General features: G+C 49.9%; 1 protein-coding gene across 6 annotated transcripts in view; it reads left to right on the top strand.

The window, feature by feature from the left end:
* pcnt (pericentrin) overlaps nucleotides 1-16,091 on the top strand; it is a 36,387-nt gene that overhangs the window by 15,555 nt on the left and 4,741 nt on the right. For 5 of the 6 annotated variants that reach the window (XM_034289654.1, XM_034289655.1, XM_034289656.1 and 2 more), the window contains 36 exons: nucleotides 62-173; nucleotides 285-411; nucleotides 536-655; nucleotides 783-966; nucleotides 1,065-1,176; nucleotides 1,580-1,620; nucleotides 1,708-1,842; nucleotides 1,964-2,303; nucleotides 2,398-2,548; nucleotides 2,942-3,395; nucleotides 3,480-3,665; nucleotides 3,750-3,821; nucleotides 3,974-4,078; nucleotides 4,220-4,372; nucleotides 5,139-5,285; nucleotides 7,106-7,266; nucleotides 7,472-7,635; nucleotides 8,303-8,484; nucleotides 8,584-8,746; nucleotides 8,844-9,086; nucleotides 9,481-9,713; nucleotides 9,797-9,913; nucleotides 10,050-10,070; nucleotides 10,433-10,669; nucleotides 11,189-11,374; nucleotides 11,484-11,636; nucleotides 11,739-11,921; nucleotides 12,092-12,997; nucleotides 13,876-14,046; nucleotides 14,155-14,332; nucleotides 14,421-14,749; nucleotides 14,825-14,927; nucleotides 15,050-15,228; nucleotides 15,322-15,534; nucleotides 15,610-15,780; nucleotides 15,870-16,063. In XM_034289654.1, coding sequence (XP_034145545.1) covers nucleotides 62-173; nucleotides 285-411; nucleotides 536-655; nucleotides 783-966; nucleotides 1,065-1,176; nucleotides 1,580-1,620; nucleotides 1,708-1,842; nucleotides 1,964-2,303; nucleotides 2,398-2,548; nucleotides 2,942-3,395; nucleotides 3,480-3,665; nucleotides 3,750-3,821; nucleotides 3,974-4,078; nucleotides 4,220-4,372; nucleotides 5,139-5,285; nucleotides 7,106-7,266; nucleotides 7,472-7,635; nucleotides 8,303-8,484; nucleotides 8,584-8,746; nucleotides 8,844-9,086; nucleotides 9,481-9,713; nucleotides 9,797-9,913; nucleotides 10,050-10,070; nucleotides 10,433-10,669; nucleotides 11,189-11,374; nucleotides 11,484-11,636; nucleotides 11,739-11,921; nucleotides 12,092-12,997; nucleotides 13,876-14,046; nucleotides 14,155-14,332; nucleotides 14,421-14,749; nucleotides 14,825-14,927; nucleotides 15,050-15,228; nucleotides 15,322-15,534; nucleotides 15,610-15,780; nucleotides 15,870-16,063 — 6,926 coding nt within the window. The remainder of the gene's footprint in view (nucleotides 1-61; nucleotides 174-284; nucleotides 412-535; nucleotides 656-782; nucleotides 967-1,064; nucleotides 1,177-1,579; nucleotides 1,621-1,707; nucleotides 1,843-1,963; nucleotides 2,304-2,397; nucleotides 2,549-2,941; nucleotides 3,396-3,479; nucleotides 3,666-3,749; nucleotides 3,822-3,973; nucleotides 4,079-4,219; nucleotides 4,373-5,138; nucleotides 5,286-7,105; nucleotides 7,267-7,471; nucleotides 7,636-8,302; nucleotides 8,485-8,583; nucleotides 8,747-8,843; nucleotides 9,087-9,480; nucleotides 9,714-9,796; nucleotides 9,914-10,049; nucleotides 10,071-10,432; nucleotides 10,670-11,188; nucleotides 11,375-11,483; nucleotides 11,637-11,738; nucleotides 11,922-12,091; nucleotides 12,998-13,875; nucleotides 14,047-14,154; nucleotides 14,333-14,420; nucleotides 14,750-14,824; nucleotides 14,928-15,049; nucleotides 15,229-15,321; nucleotides 15,535-15,609; nucleotides 15,781-15,869; nucleotides 16,064-16,091) is intronic. The other variant, XM_029116855.2, reaches the window with a different exon arrangement.

Below are 16,091 nucleotides of genomic sequence, written 5' to 3'. Positions count from 1 at the left end.
GTACGTTTCTGATATTTCAACTTGCTTGGGATGGCTCCTCAACTCTCCCTCCCCCTTTTAGTTGGGTTGTCTACAGGGGGAGCAGGTGACTCTCAGACAGGCTTGTGACCAGGAGGTCTCTCAGCTCTGGGCTCAGCTAGATAACATGAGGACCAGTCGCCAGGAACTGGGAGGTACACACACACACACACAGGATCTATGCTACAAAATGATTTGTCATGTAGTACAAACAGATCTGATTGGTCAACCAACTTGTTTTCCTGTATTCTTCCCTCTCTCTCCAGAGTTAAAGGAACAGCTGCTGGCTCGTTCGACGCGAGTTAACGACATTGAGCGTCTGAAGGCGGAGTTTAACCAGCAAAGGCGGGAGATCAAGGAGCAGAACGAGGTTGAGCTGGAGAACCTTAGGAGGTACAAACACACCCAGTCTCTCTCCCTCCCCCTCTTTCTCCCTTTCTTTTCCTCTCAGTCTTTCTTTCTTGCTCTCCAAAGTTTGTATGGTGCGCTTACATCCAATTTCTTTGTACTCGGTCAGGTACTTTGAGCAGCGTCTGAGAGTTACTGAGGAGAGCTACCGGGAAGAAATAGCCTTGCTGCAGCTGAGACTGGTGGAGGGAGCCCTGGAGGACTCTGTACTACAGACCCAGGATGCTAGGTACGCTAATGCTAACAGGCCTTGTTTCTGTTCACCTATCACAAAGAATCTATAAGCCTGTGGTGCCATTTTGCTGACGTGTGTGTATGTGTTGGCTCCCTCTCTGTGTGCGTGCGTGTGTGTGTAGTTTCTTATCTGAAGGGAGAGGGGAGGAGGAGAGGAACAATGTGCTGGCTGAGATCACAGCCAAACTGGAGAAACATAAGGAGGAGTTTGACTGTCTGCGTGTCCAGTTGGAGGAGAGACACACTCAGGAGCTGTCTCGCCTCCGCTCGTCCTTGTCCCTGTCCCACAGGGAGGAGCTGCTACAGGTACATATGCACGCACGCACGCGCACACCAACGCGCTCATGAGCCGTCTCACCCTGCGTGACCACGCTTTTGCCTTTCACTGCTGGCTTCCTCTCTAGGTGCGTTCGGACCTGACTGATCGCTACTACTCAGACCTGCAGGAGCTAAAGACACGACACGCGGTTGAGACGGAGCAGCTGCGGGCCAAGCTGTCAGACAGCCATGTCAGAGGTACCCGCGTTATTACACGGCATGGCCCAGGGTGGCCCAGGGTTTGGCAGCAGCGTGGGTTAGTCTGGCCTACCGGGCATATCTGTGGTGACACTCCCAGAACCGTGCCCATACCCCGTCTCCCGCTGTCAGTGTCTGGCAGGAGAAACTGTAAATATGTATTCAGAAGGAAAGAATCTTTTAGTACGCTTTCACCACTTTCCTGTTCAATTGGGCATAAATGCTGGGAATATCTAAACAAAATTACAGTGGTGTTGCATACTTTTTGGTCACTTTTTGCATGATTATTGTTGCATCCTTTTCTGTGTAAAAACAATAAATACGTAATTGAGTTGTATTGAAGTTTCTAAAATCCTTGAATTTGACTGAACAAACGGCTGGTCCTCCTGTCTCCCCCACTCAGAGCTGACCAGGGTGCGTCTGGAGGCTGCCAGGCAGGTGGAGGTAAGAAGGATCCGAATGGTATTCTGTTGGAGGCCATGTTTCCTCAGGGAGCAGGTTTGGTCATGTGACATCCCGTTATTTAAACAGGTTGAGGTGGAGCAGAGGGTGTGGGGTCTCTCTGAGGAGCTGCAGACCAGGATGACCGTGATCCAGAACCTGGAGACACAGCTGGCGGACCTCGCAGACACACACGCTCTGGAGCTACACTCACACACTCTAAAGGTACACACACTACATGTACCTACTGGAGCTACACACACACATACATTCTGATACATGTCATGTTCGTGGTGTCGGCCCGTGTTGATCCCCTCATCCACCTGGTCCTTCCCTGATGTTTTAGCTGAAGCAGAGCTTTGCCGAGGAGCTGGCTAAGACACTAGCAGAGGAACTGAAGGAGGAGAGGGAGCGACTGATGAAGGACATGACCCTGATGAGAGAGGAGGAGGTGCAGAGGCTCAGACAAGACCTCCAAGAGCAGGAAGGTGCACACGTTTCTGCCTTGAGAGCGGAGATGGAGAAAAGGATGGAGGATGAGAGGAGAGCGCTGGAGAAAAGGATGGAGGATGAGAGGAGAGCGCTGGAGAAAAGGATGGAGGATGAGAGGAGAGCGCTGGAGAAAGGAATGGAGGAGGCAAGAGAGGCTCTCAGGAGTCTACAGGCCTCACTTGACAACGACCAGAGTAAGACAAATTAAAGTCTTTCACGCCGAACATTTCTTTAACGTCTTTTCCCTTTATGGGTCTCTCATACGCCCTTCGTTCCACCCTCCCACAGACCCCCATGCCGTGGCCGTGAGACAGAAACTGGAGGCCCAGTACGAGGCTGAGCTGACCAGAGCAAAGTCTTCCATGGCTGCTGAGGTCAAAGAGGTGACCGCTCTGCTCCAGGAGCAGGGCGACAACAGGCTTCGCCAAGCCCAGGATAGGTGAGACCTGAGCAGTGTAAAAACATCATGAGAGACTATGGGGTCTGGAGGTGAATTATGCAATAAAGCACATGGGTGGTGTGGTGTATGGCCAGTATACAGTACCATGGCTAACATCTGTTGAAAGGCACAATGCATTATGGAGTGGTCTTAGCCGTGGTGTGTTGACAATAAACCATAAACTACCCATGATGCCTCACTGCTATTATAAACCTGTTACCAACGCAATTAGAGCAGTAAAAAGTAATGTGGTGTTGTACCCAATCAGCATTCAGGATTTGATGCACCTGGTTCATAATACAGTTTTTTTCATAAAACACCAGAGAATTAAGATTTTAAATCTGACCTTTGGCCCCTGCAATGAATTTGTTTACCTTATTCTTGTGTTTGTAGGTTCCAGGAGGAGAGGGAGGAGTTGGAACAGCGTCTGGCCCAACAGGGGGAGGTTCCTCTGGGGCAACTGAGGGAGGAACACACTGCTTCTATTGAGCTTCTGAGAACCACTCTTATGACCAACCACACGCATGAAATGGAAACCCTCCAAACAAATCACAAAGCAGAACTGGACTCCTTGTTGGCCTGTCACAAGGCCGAGCTTGATGCCATGGCAATGGAGCTCGCAATTAAACACAAGGAGGAGCTTGTAGTTTTAGAAACCAGCCTGGAGTCGAAGCGCAAGGCAGAACTTGATCGTCTGGAAGCTGTCTTACAGGAAACCAGTCAGGCTCAGCTAGAGGCACAGGAGGCGGAGTTAGAACACCGTCATAGGGAAGAGAGAGATGAGCTGGAGGTGAGAATGCTGGGTAATATGGACACGCTGGAGGCCACATACCTAAGAGAGATACAGGTGAGGGGACAATAGACTGCCTTTGTTTATATATATCGATGTTAGACACTTCATTGCACATTTATTAATCTTCAAATTACCCAGGCTCTGCGTGATGAGAAGGCTGCGCTGGAGGTGGAGCACAGACAGGAAATGGAGCGTGAAAGATCAAGGCTTGAGCAGGAGAGGTTGGAGCAGCAGTCCGTTCGGGAGGAGCTGAAGAGGGAGCTGGCTCAGCTGCACATGGAGAAGTTCAGTGCCATGGCAACAGAACTCAGCCATGTCCAGCAGGTGAGACCAAGTGGACCTTAGAAGTCACTCCCAACTTGGCTGTATATTCATTAGTCGATGCTGATATTATGTCTGTTTTTTCAGAATGAGCTGTCTGTTCAGAAAGAGGCCTTACAAGCTGAACACCACAGGGCCCTTGAAGCCCTGCAGAACAAGGTAGTCATTGCTTTGGCCCTTTGTTTATACATTGTTTCATTCATACTCCCATCTCTTTGTCCATACATTCATCAGTCCATTCCCACATCCATTCATCAATCCATTCCCACATCCATCCATGCATTCATGTTTGTACTGTTCTTTCCCTCCAGGTCTTGGAGTTGGAGCAGCAGCACAGCAATGCCCTTGCAAAGCTCTCACACACATATGACTCCGAAACGCAGCAACTCAACACACAGTACCAGCAACAGCTTCAGGTCTGAAACACACAGTATTAATGCTGTATGTCACTAGAACCCTTTTAACCCATTTAAATGGTAAATAAGAGCAAAAGGATTACGTTTGTTGTGCTTTTCCATACTGTATTAGCTGATGGGCGTGCGTGTGTGTGTGTGTAGGAACTGAAGAGTACATCTACCAGGGAGCTACAGGCATGTCGCCGGGAGCTTGAAGAGGAGTCGTCACGGCAACGTCTGCACTTCCTGGAAGAGGTGGAGCTTCTGAAGGCCCAAGCAGAGGAGACTTTTCAGCAGAAGACCAGCCAGTTGAAGGTGAGAGGAGAGATCTAGAGAGATGGGGTGGGGGGATTGGTGACCATCAGGAATATACTGACAGGCTAGAGCAAGTCTTGTGCCCATTAAATCCTTCTGTTTCTTAAGAAGTAGATTTTGGATTGGACCCAGGAGGTTCCCAGATCAAAGGCTAAATCAGTTCAGTAGTGTTCAATGGGATGAAGTATTTTCCTGTAGTCATGGTCGTCTGCTCACAGCCCTAAACGTGTAGGCCACGAAGAGAAACCGTATTCTGCTGGATTACACAGAGCACATCCTTACATAATGGTTCTGAATTGTCTGTGTGCAGGACCTTGTCTCTCTCTCTCAGGATCAGTCCCTGCTTGGCCAGTGTCCCATGAGATTTACACAACTATAATCCTGCCTATAGGAGAGTTTTTGTATCTGTATTTCTGTGTGTGTTTGAGGAGGCCGTGCGGGTAACCGTCACGTGGACACTGGCTAAATGGGATGGATTTGAGCTTTTGATCCTCTGATGCGGAAGGCTTTATTTTGTACACTTTGAAAAGTTTAGCATTTGAGAAATGAGCTGAACGAGGGCTTGTTGTCAGTCGGTCAGAATCGGCCAGTTTGGGTTTGGGGTTCTGACATGATGATGGGAATGGGGAGAGCTTTAACTGGGTTCGTTTTGGACTGGTATACCTAATAACCGCAGCGGCTGTTTTGGAGCAAGTTCTGGAACAGAAGTGCTGTTTGTCTGGTGTTTTATGGATAACATTATCAATAGGGTTTCTTTCCCCTGAAGGCGGAGTTTGAGCAGCAGAAGGAGGCGGAGCTTAAAGAACAGAGGCAGGCGTTCACTACTGAGCAAGAGCACAAGGAACAAAGCTACGTGGACAAGATGAGCCAGCTCACCACGCAGCTTCTGCAGCTGGACTCAGTGGTGTCACAGGTACCCGAAACACACCTCACGGTTATCAGGAAATTTGATCTTGGCGCGAGACCAGACAGGCCAGCCGTAAAGTGAGAGAGAGAGGGCACACACAGGGGGAGCGTTAAGACAGGGTGACGAAACATTAACCTCCATGATAATTCTCTGAAAACATTCCTCCCAAAACTACTTTCTTTGTTGCCAACTGTTTATTTTGGTGACAGCTGCACAGTCAGTATAAACTACCAGTATTCATTGGTTGAACTGCACACCTGGTGGCCTCTACTTGCCTTCAGGATGGTGTGATTAATGCTTGTCCTCTGTGCACCTGCCTTCGTTTTAATGTTTACCTTTACTCATTTAGTTGACAAGGTTATCTACAGCGACATAAATCATTGATTTCATGCATTTAGCACCCATAGTATTTTATGGGGGGAGGAGTGGGGATTAATTAAGTGGCCATGGTGATATGAGGGCCAGTTTGGACATGTTGCCAGGACAACAGGGTTAACACTCGTTCTTTCACAATAGGTGTCATGGGATCTTCGGGGAAAACAGAGTCAAAACTCCCAATATACCATAGAGTCTGAAGGAACACCCTAATGTGTCCTCTTACCTAGCTGGCGGTTTGGGGATTCGATCTATGGTTAAATCCTACATACAGAACCTATGTACATACATACTGTAAATGTACACACACATGTATATGCTGTACACACACACACACAGTCTAGTGGCTCTTCTAAAGGGATTATGTTTCCTATTAATCTCGGTAATCCTCTGTATGTTCTGACCAGCCCGCGCGCACACTGCCGAATGGTTAGAAACCTCTAATCTCTTATCATCTATAATGGCATTTTAGTTACATGTTCATTCGTCCATCTGTCTATTCACTTATCTTCATTAATCTACTCATCCACCTGGTCCTTCCAGTTTCATCCTCACTGGATAGTTCCACTGTGAACTATGACAACAAATTCACTGCCGAAATCAGCGCACACACACTCTGACACATCTGTTCCATGTTAATTCTGTGTCAGACCCCCAGGGAGAGTGTGTGTGTGTGTGTGTGTGTGTGTGTGTGAGACACCACCCTCCCCTTCCTTAATCTTGAGGGATATGGACAGGAACTGTTGCTAAGGCAACTAGGGTTTGTTGGGCAGACAGTGAAAGAGAGGGAAGGAGGACGAAAGAGAGGGAAAACCCTGTTAAAGAATGAGAGAAGGCAGATGGAGAGAGGAGCCAAAGGACTGCTCTGGGAAGAGGTAAGGGAAAACTGCAGTGAAAAACAGGATGGAGAGAGCTGTCAACCTGCTCCTTCTTAGGGTTAGTGTAAAGGCAGGGAGAAGTAGGCAGGTTAACATCTGGGGTGCGTGTGCATGAGTGCAAGCTCTTCAAAGGCTAACAGGCAAATCTCAAACTAATGGTGACTGAAAATGGAGACTGTCCTCTCTCTGTTTCTCTCTGATTGGACATTACTAGACACATGGTGCAGTGTTGGTGCTGTTATGTAAAGGGAGAGTGTTGTTGAATAGAACCAGGCAGACCTACATTCTGGCTGACAAGACTAACCGTGTTTAGTGATGACTGGTTTCTTGTCTCTGGCTTCTCTTCTCTCTGGCTCTCAGCCGTGCACTGAGGTGTCTTTCTGTCTGTCTGCTTCCCTTTCTGTCTGTCTGTCTGCCACTGTCTGGCTTTCTGTCTGCCTGTCTCCACCTGTGTCTGTCTCTGTGTCCGTTTCTGTCTTCCTGTCTGTGTATCTACCTTTCTGTCTTCCTGTCTACGTTGTCTCACTGCCTCTGTTTCTCTCTCTCTCTCGTTTTCTCTGTCCGTCCCTGTAGCTGCGAGACGAAGTGGGCAGTCTACAGGGGGAGTTGGAGGGCAAGAGGTCCGAGATGGAGACCCTGGATACGCTGCTCCAGCGGCGAGAACGAGAGAGTCAGGAGGGAGGTAACCTGGTTCACATGCTCACTGAAGACCTTCACGCTGCCCAGGAGGAGAGGTGAGCCCAAGGTCCCCCTTTTGCCCTGAGAATAAGCTGCTAGTGTTACTTGGTGGTGTTGTCATCTCAACTGCGGGAAGTCAAGTGGTCTGTTTATCGCTGTAGTCCCACATGGACCGTTTGTGACCAGAGCGGATCATCTCACAAGGCCTGTCACTCTTTGGTCATGCTTATCCAACTTTAACCCCTCCCCTCCGACCTCTAGGCATTCTCTCCATTCTGCCAATGAGAGGCTGAGGAAGATTCTTGTTGAGGTGGTTTTGAGCACTATGGCGATGGAAGAGCTGATTGGCCGCCGGGTCAAAGCTTCTGTTGGAGTCCGATGTGAGGGTGATAGGCCAGGAGAGGAAACAACCAATCAGGAGACAGGTGGGTGGACTCTGTGTCTGTGTTTATGTGCTGACAACATTTAATCAACCGGTCGATTGTGGGGTTAGGCTTTTGGTCAATCGTGGTAGTTTTGGTCAAGCAGTCTTTCTGTTCGTGGTGGACCAGAACAGAACTGTTTGCTCGGTCTGATTCCCACCTGTCTAAGGACTGTTACATTATGGGTTGCAATATTGTTGCATTCCTACACGCAGGTGTAGCCTGGGTTTATTAACCCTGATCTATTAAGTAAAAAATAGACTTCCTGCAATTATCTGCAATGTCCCATTGGTTTTCCAAGCACGCACTTTATTGCTGCCCATCTGCAGCTGTGTGGTTAAGATTGATGTGGCTCATGTTTACCCCGACAAGCTTCCGCAAATCCAAAACCTGTTTATCAGTCTGCTTTAATGCAAACGTCTAAGAGAGAAGTGTTACGTTGAGGTATTGTTATCCACCCAGGACAATAGAAACACTTAACTTTATAATTACATAACATTATGCTGAAGAAAAGTATTGTACTGAGATTTGACAACTCAATGAGGAGTGATGGCAGCTGTTGCATCCCTGGCATTTTAAATGAACATGTCAGGTGAGCTTATGGAGAGGTATTAAAATGTCCACCAACATTTGTGTCTGTGTAACCCTAACAGTTTCCTCCCTCCACTAGGAGTCACTATAGCAGACTTGTCGTCAGGCGACCTGGATCTGTCTCAGCGTGTGTGTGAGAGCCTTCTGTTGGCCGAGTCACAGACGCACTCTGGGGTAGAGGACGCCGCCCTGGGAGCCTGCAGCAGACTACGCCACTCCGTGGACACGCTCCTGGAGCTGCTCACACACGCTAAGACACAGGTAACACGTCTGTGTGCGCACATGCTAGAAAACAGAAGCTTGCAGCTGGCAGAGTCCTCGCTTCATTCAAATTATCTGTCTTTCTGTCTCTGTCTGTAGTTAGAAGAGTCTTGTTCTGTCCACCTGTCTCTGGAGGAGAAGTTTTCCCAGGGCCGCTCAGACTCCTCCCAGATGCTGCTGCAACACCAGCTCCTATTGGACCAACTGGACCAGGAGGCAGGGTTAAAGAGCAAGCTCCAGCTGGAGCTCCACAAGGCTGAGGGTGAGCTGAGAAGTGTGCGCGTGCGTGCGTGCGTGTGTGTGTGGTCTTTGTCAAATCAGTGAACCTTTTTTTTTGGTGCATTGCCGTCTCTGTGCAGGGTTGTTGGACGGCTATGTGGCAGAGAAGGCAGCCCTGGAAGAGTGTCTACAGCAGAAAGAGGCTCAGGAAGAGAGACTCGTCGAGGAGCTAGAGGGCCTCCGCGCGCAGCTGCACCAGATGGAGGGCCTCCGCGCGCAGCTAGAGAATCTTAAGGTGCAGCTGCTGGAGCTCAGGGAGGAGAACACTCTCCTCCTCCGGCAGAAGGAACATCTCACTGCTGGATTGGGAGAGACCGAAAAGGGTGAGATAATGAAGCAAAAGAAAATGTGGTTGAAGCTATACTAGGATGGATTAAAATATTGACGCATGTCTAGGGTTTTGTAAATTGTGTGTGTGGGTTGCTGAAGTCACATGCTTAGTTGTGTGTTTTCCCTGTAGGCTCCTGTCAGAGTATAAAGGGTGACTCAGGTTTGTCAGTCGTGTGTGTGTGTGTGTGTGTGTGTGTGTGTGTGTGTGTGTGTGTGTGTGTGTGTGTGTGTGTGTGTGTGTGTTGATTTATGCAGTGGTTTTTCCATGTGCATCTTGACTACAGCTTTATCAAGGTTTTTATATAAAGTGTGTGTGTGTGTGTGTGTGTGTGTGTGTGCGCGTGCGCGCCTTTGTAGATTGTGTTAACGTTGTGTGTCTGTGTGCAGGCCTCCTGGCTGAGGCAGAGCGTCTGGCCGAGGAGAGGCTGAGTGTGCAGCTGCAGGCAGATAAGGACCGCAGCTCCCTGTCGCAGCGCCTCAGGGCTCTGGAGACTGAGCTAGAGGAACAGGAGAGCCAGGGCCTCACGGCGGAGCAGCGGCACAGAGCTCTCTCAGAGGACCTCCAGCAGCGCGTCCAGGCCCTCGAGAAACAGCTGAAACACAACAGGCAGTTTATAGACGTATGTGTCTTGTTTTGGGGGAAACGTGTGCATGCACACAATCACACACACACACACACACGCTCATATGTGTGTTCCTTCAGGAACAGGCAGTGGAGCGGGAGCATGAAAGAGATGAGTTTCAGCAGGAGATCAGACGGCTGGAGGCTCAGCTCAAACAGCCAAGCCGACACCTGACTGGGGACAACCAGGGCCAGAGGGTGAGCCTGTGCTTCAATGCGTTGGCATGTGTGTTACGAGCCCGTTTACTGGTGTGCTGTTATTGTCTGAGTGATCCTGAACGTACCTGTTGTTGATTGTTTGCTGTGTTTTCTGTATCTTTATGGAATGCTCTAGATTGAGGACTTGGTCTTGCAGGTATGGAATTTCACTAGTGACCTATAATAAAATATACACCTTCCCTCAAAACTCCTCTGCATGCCTTCGCTGTGGGAGTGTGCGTGTTTGTGATCCCTCCCGTGTAAAAAAACATATAATTCTAGATACCTCTGCTCTTAGCGCTCTCCTCTTCTCCTCATCCCCCTCTTCCATTTCTCTCCATCGTCCTCTCCTTTCTCCCATCTAGCTCTGCTGTTTACTGCTGCTCTTTGGCTTCAGTAGTTCTAGTGGCTGCAGACCTGGAATGGCTTCAGTAGACTCCAGTCGCATAGCTTAACATGGGATATCCTGGCTACCGGAGCCCTCAGATTCAACATGATTGCCTCATTCCACTTTCTCAGGTGGAGAGCCTTCAAGCCCTAATCAGGGACAAGACAGAAGACCATGCCTCCCTCCTGGCAACCAATCAGCAGGCCCAGTTCGAAGTTGCAGAGCGCAATGAGGAGATTGACAAGCTGGCTGGGCGAATCAGGGAGTTAGAGCAGGCGTTGCTGTGCAGTTCGGAGAGCAGCAGAGCTGTCACTCAACTGGAGCAGGAACTTGGCAGAGCTCGACAAAGAGAAAAGGAACTCATACAGGTGAATACATACATGCACACACTTTGCTTTTTCCTAAGAGGTAATAACATCATAAGAAGGAATTCCCCTCGACCAAGCCCACCAGTTTAGGAAAACGTTCTTCAGTAACCCCAACTCTATTTGTTGATTCGTTGTAACATAGACATTTTTGTTCAAAGATGCTGTTTTGTTCACTGCAATACAAAATGCCTTTCTCCACATCTGCAAACACAGCACAGGAGAAGAACATTGTGGCTTCAGGATATTTGGTTGTGGAGATGCTAGTTGTTACTCACACTCAATCCAGTGGAAGATAGTCTCTGCTTTAACCAAGGGGCTCGATCTTGCAAGCCAGACACCTGTAGTATAACCATGATGTCCACAAACCACATGCACGGAAGGGAAACCCTGAGCTGGTGGAAATGTATTTGGCACATTTAGTCCATAATGTTAGTCAGTGATGTTAATGAACTGAGATGCCCAGTATACCTGCCCATGCTTACTCAGACAGAGACATAACTGACCTTCTCCTCTCCTCAGGATAAGGAATCGTTGCAGCAGCAGCAGCTGTCTAACCGTCTCCAGATCTCCGCGCTGCAGTCTAAACTGGACGAGACGCGCCACCGCTACCAAGACAACAATAATCCCGATGCCCCCGACCCCGTCCAGCACCTCCGAGACACGCTGGACACGGCACAGGAGCACCTGCGGGACAAGGAGCAACAGGTGTGTGTTTCCCACCTCAGGACACGTTTCGGCGATGCCCAGCGTGTCGACGCGCAGATGAATTTGCACCGTTGGATTGATCCCAGAGATTTCTCTGTACGTGTCCTAGGTTTCTTTGTTGGTTGGTCAGTTGGAGGAGACTCAGAGAGACCTGACCATAAAAGAGGCCGAGCTGAAACACCTGACTCTACAGTTGGAGCTCCTGACCAATCAACACGCGACCACCGTCACCGAGCTGAAGGACCGAGTTGCTGCACTTCAGGTGAATCAGCGTTATGCTAGTTGTGAGCACGCTAGCATTAGTTAGATGTAATTAACCAAGAGTCAGGGTCCTAATTCATTGTTTGTCCCCTGTGTCTTTTAGGAGACTGTTTCTACCCTCACCTATCGCCTTGAGGAGAGAGCAATGGAAGGAGAGAGGGATGAAGAGAAGAGAGAGGAGAGTCTTCCGTCTGCGTTGTTAGAGGAGAAGAACGCTGAAATAGACCACCTGACCCAGGAGATACACAGGCTTGAACAGGAGCTGCAGACAACTAGGGACAGCAGGGTATGGTCGCACACGGTCACACACACTGTCACACACGCACTCACATAATCCAAAACTATTATGTAATGCCTTAATCGCTTCACATTCAACCTGCTTTCACCTCAAAGTAATACACTCTACACATGCGTACAAAGGCACTCGTTATAGCCATTCTCCTGGTGTGTCTCCAGGAAGCTGAGACGGAAATTGAAGACCTGCGCTCCCAGGTAGAGCATCTGCGCAGTGACATCATCAGGGTGCGTCAGGACAAGCAGGAAGAGGAGGAGCGGCTTCACGAGGTCATCAGCACGCTGCAGGCGGAGCTAAACACCCTTGGTCCTGTGTACAATGAGGTCAGCGACCTATCACAAGAAGGCGACAGTGTTAACCCTTCACCTGCTCCCAGCCCCGAACCTGCGCACCACCTCGAGTACCCCCAACGAGAGAGAGGAGGAAAGGGTGACAGTCTTAAGCAGGAGATGCGTCTCCTCCGCTCCTCCTCTTCTCGTTCTCTCCATTCTCGTGTGGAGGTCCTGCAGGGGCAGCTGGAGATGGTGATGGGAGAGAAGGAGGCGATGGAGAGACTGCTGCTCTCTCAGGAGGAAGAGTACAGAGGACACGAGGAGGAGATTGGGAGGAGGCTGAGGGAGGAGCGGGAGAGGGCAGATGAGGTAAAAAGAGGACTTACTCTGAGACAGGCAGAGCTTGAGGAGGTTGTAGCCCAAAAAGAAGAGTTGGAAGCGAGGAACGCTGCTATGGAAGAGGAGCGGGGGCGCAGCCAGGCTCTTGCCCAGGAGACGAGCTCCCTGCAAAGGGAGAAAGATCGTCTTGAAGTCCTGGTCCGGGAGCTAACATCAAGGGAAGAAGAGAGGGAGAAAGACACAGACGCCCTTCGACAGACAGTCGCGGCCCTCGAGACGGCGAAGGAGGAACTTTCTTCAGAGCGTGAGGCCCTGCGGAAAAGGGAGCGACATCTCCAGGAGGAAATAGAACGCCTACAGCGGGAAGTGGCGTCTGAGAAGGCCCGGCTCCATGAACTTAGCAGTCAGCTGGAGGAGAGGGGAGCCAATCAGGAGGAGGCTCAGAAGGAAGTGCTGGTGAGTGGCGGTGTTGTCGGCCAGTCAGGTTGACTCGACACTTCCTCAATTCTGTCTGGCTATGGTGACTTGTTACGTTAGCCTGCTGTTACTGTAGCTAAGGACTGACGCAGTTGAGGTCATGTTGTCTGCTTTGAATGCCCAGCTTAATGTTTTCCTTTAAACGTGACTAATCCATTCCATTTAGGCTCACTAAGCCTGACTCACAGCACTGTGAGTAGCCTTCACCACCAGAGGTATTTAGCTGTGTCAGCTTAGCACGCTTTACCACAGCTGGATATGGTTAAAAAGATGGTTGGGGGGTGGAGACGGGGGGCAGGGTTGGCAAGAGAAACTTAGTTTTTGAAGGAAAAGCATCAAGTAAATGTTCTTTTCATATAGAGGGTAGTGAGAGCTGGTTTGAAAATGGGCAAAACTTACAGGCTGGTTTGTTGGCAGCAATGCAACAGAGCTACTTGCAAAGGGGAAGTGACCTCATCAGAATGAGGACGTCAGGATAGGGTAGAAAACTGTTCCGTGTTGGGAAGTTATTGCATACTTGAGGTACTTCTTCACTTTGTGAAAATGGAGAATGCAGTATCGTTTTTTTGTTTGTGTTATATTTAAACACATCAGTTTGCTGTAGAAAGTAAGGTGGTCAGACCCTCGGTGCTGTGCTCTTTCTCTATACTGGATTTGTGCTGCTGTGTTGCTGTGGCAGGTTTCTTGTGTTTTTTTTATGTTGAGTAGGTCAGTATTGTGTGTGTGCGCTCGCGCGCACACAAATGTTTATACGCATAAATGGTTGAAAGGAAGGTTAGATAAAGTTAAAGAAGAGGTGAAGCATTAGGTTTGTTTGTGGTGGTGGTGGTGGTGGTGATGAAACTGTTCTCTTCCAGACTTGTGCTGAAGAGACTCTGGCCAAGGCTGACGCTGCCCTAAGACAGAGGGAGGAGGAGCTAAGGAAACTAGGGGCGGAACATCAGGTGCTTAGGGCGGAGTTAGCAGCTGTGAAGGAGGGTCTTTGCTCCAGCACAGAGAGAGCTGAGAAACTACTGGAGGAGGGACAGGTACTGTGTGTGTCCGTCTGTGTGTATGTTCAATAAAAAACTGTTATATGAACTACTTCTGGATACCATTCTAAGTTTTCCTGATTGTCTCACTAACCTGTCAATCAGACCAAAGACCGGGCCCTGGCTGACCTGGAGACCAATAACCAGCATTTAAAGGCTGAGCTCAGGGGCCTACAGGAAGACCTGGCCGTACAGGAAGAGGAGCTGGCCTATCAGCAACAAGAACTACGGCACCTCAGGCAGACCTGCAACCCGCACATCAGACATACGCAGTCACTCAAGGGTGAGAACACACCAATACAACGACACACACTAGGATGTGGTTTCTCAAGTAAGACACAGCTGCTGACAGTGATGTTCTTCCTTTCCAGATGTCTCTCCCAGTGGATTCCAGGACAGTGTGTCTCGCAATGCTTCCCTGAGTTCCCCCGAGGTTCTCCGTCGACTTGAATGTTCAGAGGAGAGAACTAGGGACGACAGATTCAACCCCTCATTTCTACACGGTTCCAGACTGTCCGACCTCACCGCTTTAAACAACACAGGCCTGGAGCTCCAGGTGAATGCCTCCCTTAATGGAAGGCAAGACCAGCCTGGTCTAGGGACCATCAGCCCAGAGCTGGGCACGAACAGTACCCGCTCCCCTGTCTCTATCTCGGCCTCGGACAATCTATCCATGCTGGATTCAATGGACGCTGACAAGGTAGAGTGGACATGGGGAATTGTTTCTGACTCAAGAACGCGAGCGCACATTCTAAACTCGTCTCTCTCCGGTCAGGTTTGTGAACTGGAAGCCCTGGACCTGACTGCCCCTCCCTCTTCTCTTGGCTCCGCCTCCTCTCTGTCTGCTCCGGAGTGGGCCAGTGACGGATACGGAAGCAGTAAGTCCCACTTGTCCCGGCCTTGTCATTGTGTTGTTCTCTCTCGTTGCCTCTGTCGGGACCCTCTCGTGGACCCGCTGTCAGTGTCTGACCTCTCAGTCTCTCCCTCTGTCTGTCGGTAGATGTCAGTTCGGAGCTAGGGGTGAGACTCAAGGTAGAGTTGGAGCAGACGGAGAGACTGGACGCTCAGTTCTTAGAGTACCTGCGCTGTCGGGGCATGAACCCTGCAGCCAACACACACACCGACAGCGCCGCCGGCAGTATGAACCACAGTGACGAGATGCTGTCTCCTGAACTACAGGCATGTGAATACATATATAAATACACGCGCATGTGCATGCACCGTAACACACTAAACATTACAAATGGACCCTGTACCGAACTGTGTTTCCAGGGTCTGTTGCGGAGAGTGTATCAGGAGAGCTGTAGGGTTCTGGTGCTCTCCCAACGTAATGGCCCCACCTCTTCTAACTGCCTCTCGTTGGACAAGACAGTCTGTCAGTCAGACTGTAAAGCTCCACCAATGGGCTGGGAGCAGGAGAAAAGGTTGCTACAGGGAACTGTCATCTCTTTGAGAGAACTGCTCTGTAGGATGGCACAGAGACCGGTAAGGGTTTGTGTGCGTGCATTTGTTTAGAACTAGCTCCCACAGTGAGTGCATACTGACTGGTGTGTGCAACAGGAAAGCTTAGTGGATGCCGGTTGGAGCCGATCGCTGCAGGCTGCAGTAACAGGTGTGTTTGACTGTGAGAGGGCAGGGCTTTGCTCTGAGCTGCAGGCCTTCCTCTCCGCCCATCCAGAGATGGACTCCACCCACCTACTCAGCCAGCTAGACACTCTGCTGCAGAGACAGGTGTGTATGGCCATGTGAAGTGTGAGAAGCCTTCAGTGTTTCAGCTTAACTGAAAAAGTTGAATAAAACAATCTCCCTCATCTCTCCAGGGGGAGCAGCAGCGTGTTGTGTTGGAGAATCTGGCGTCTGCAGACAGACACGACCTGCAGCCCCAGCAAACCCAGGACGAGTCTTCTAATGAGGTGTTATTCAGGCTGAGGGCGGAGCTAGAAGAGAGCCGAGAACGACTAAACTCCTCCCACAGCACCCAGCAAGAACTACACACTGTGATTAGCAAACTCAGGTATGTACACATGCGCGCGTGCACACAC

Source organism: Esox lucius, chromosome 22 (assembly GCF_011004845.1).
Source record: "Esox lucius isolate fEsoLuc1 chromosome 22, fEsoLuc1.pri, whole genome shotgun sequence".
Taxonomy (NCBI): domain Eukaryota; kingdom Metazoa; phylum Chordata; class Actinopteri; order Esociformes; family Esocidae; genus Esox; species Esox lucius.
Note: the sequence above shows the minus strand (reverse complement) of the source record. Positions and strands in the feature narration are given on the sequence as shown.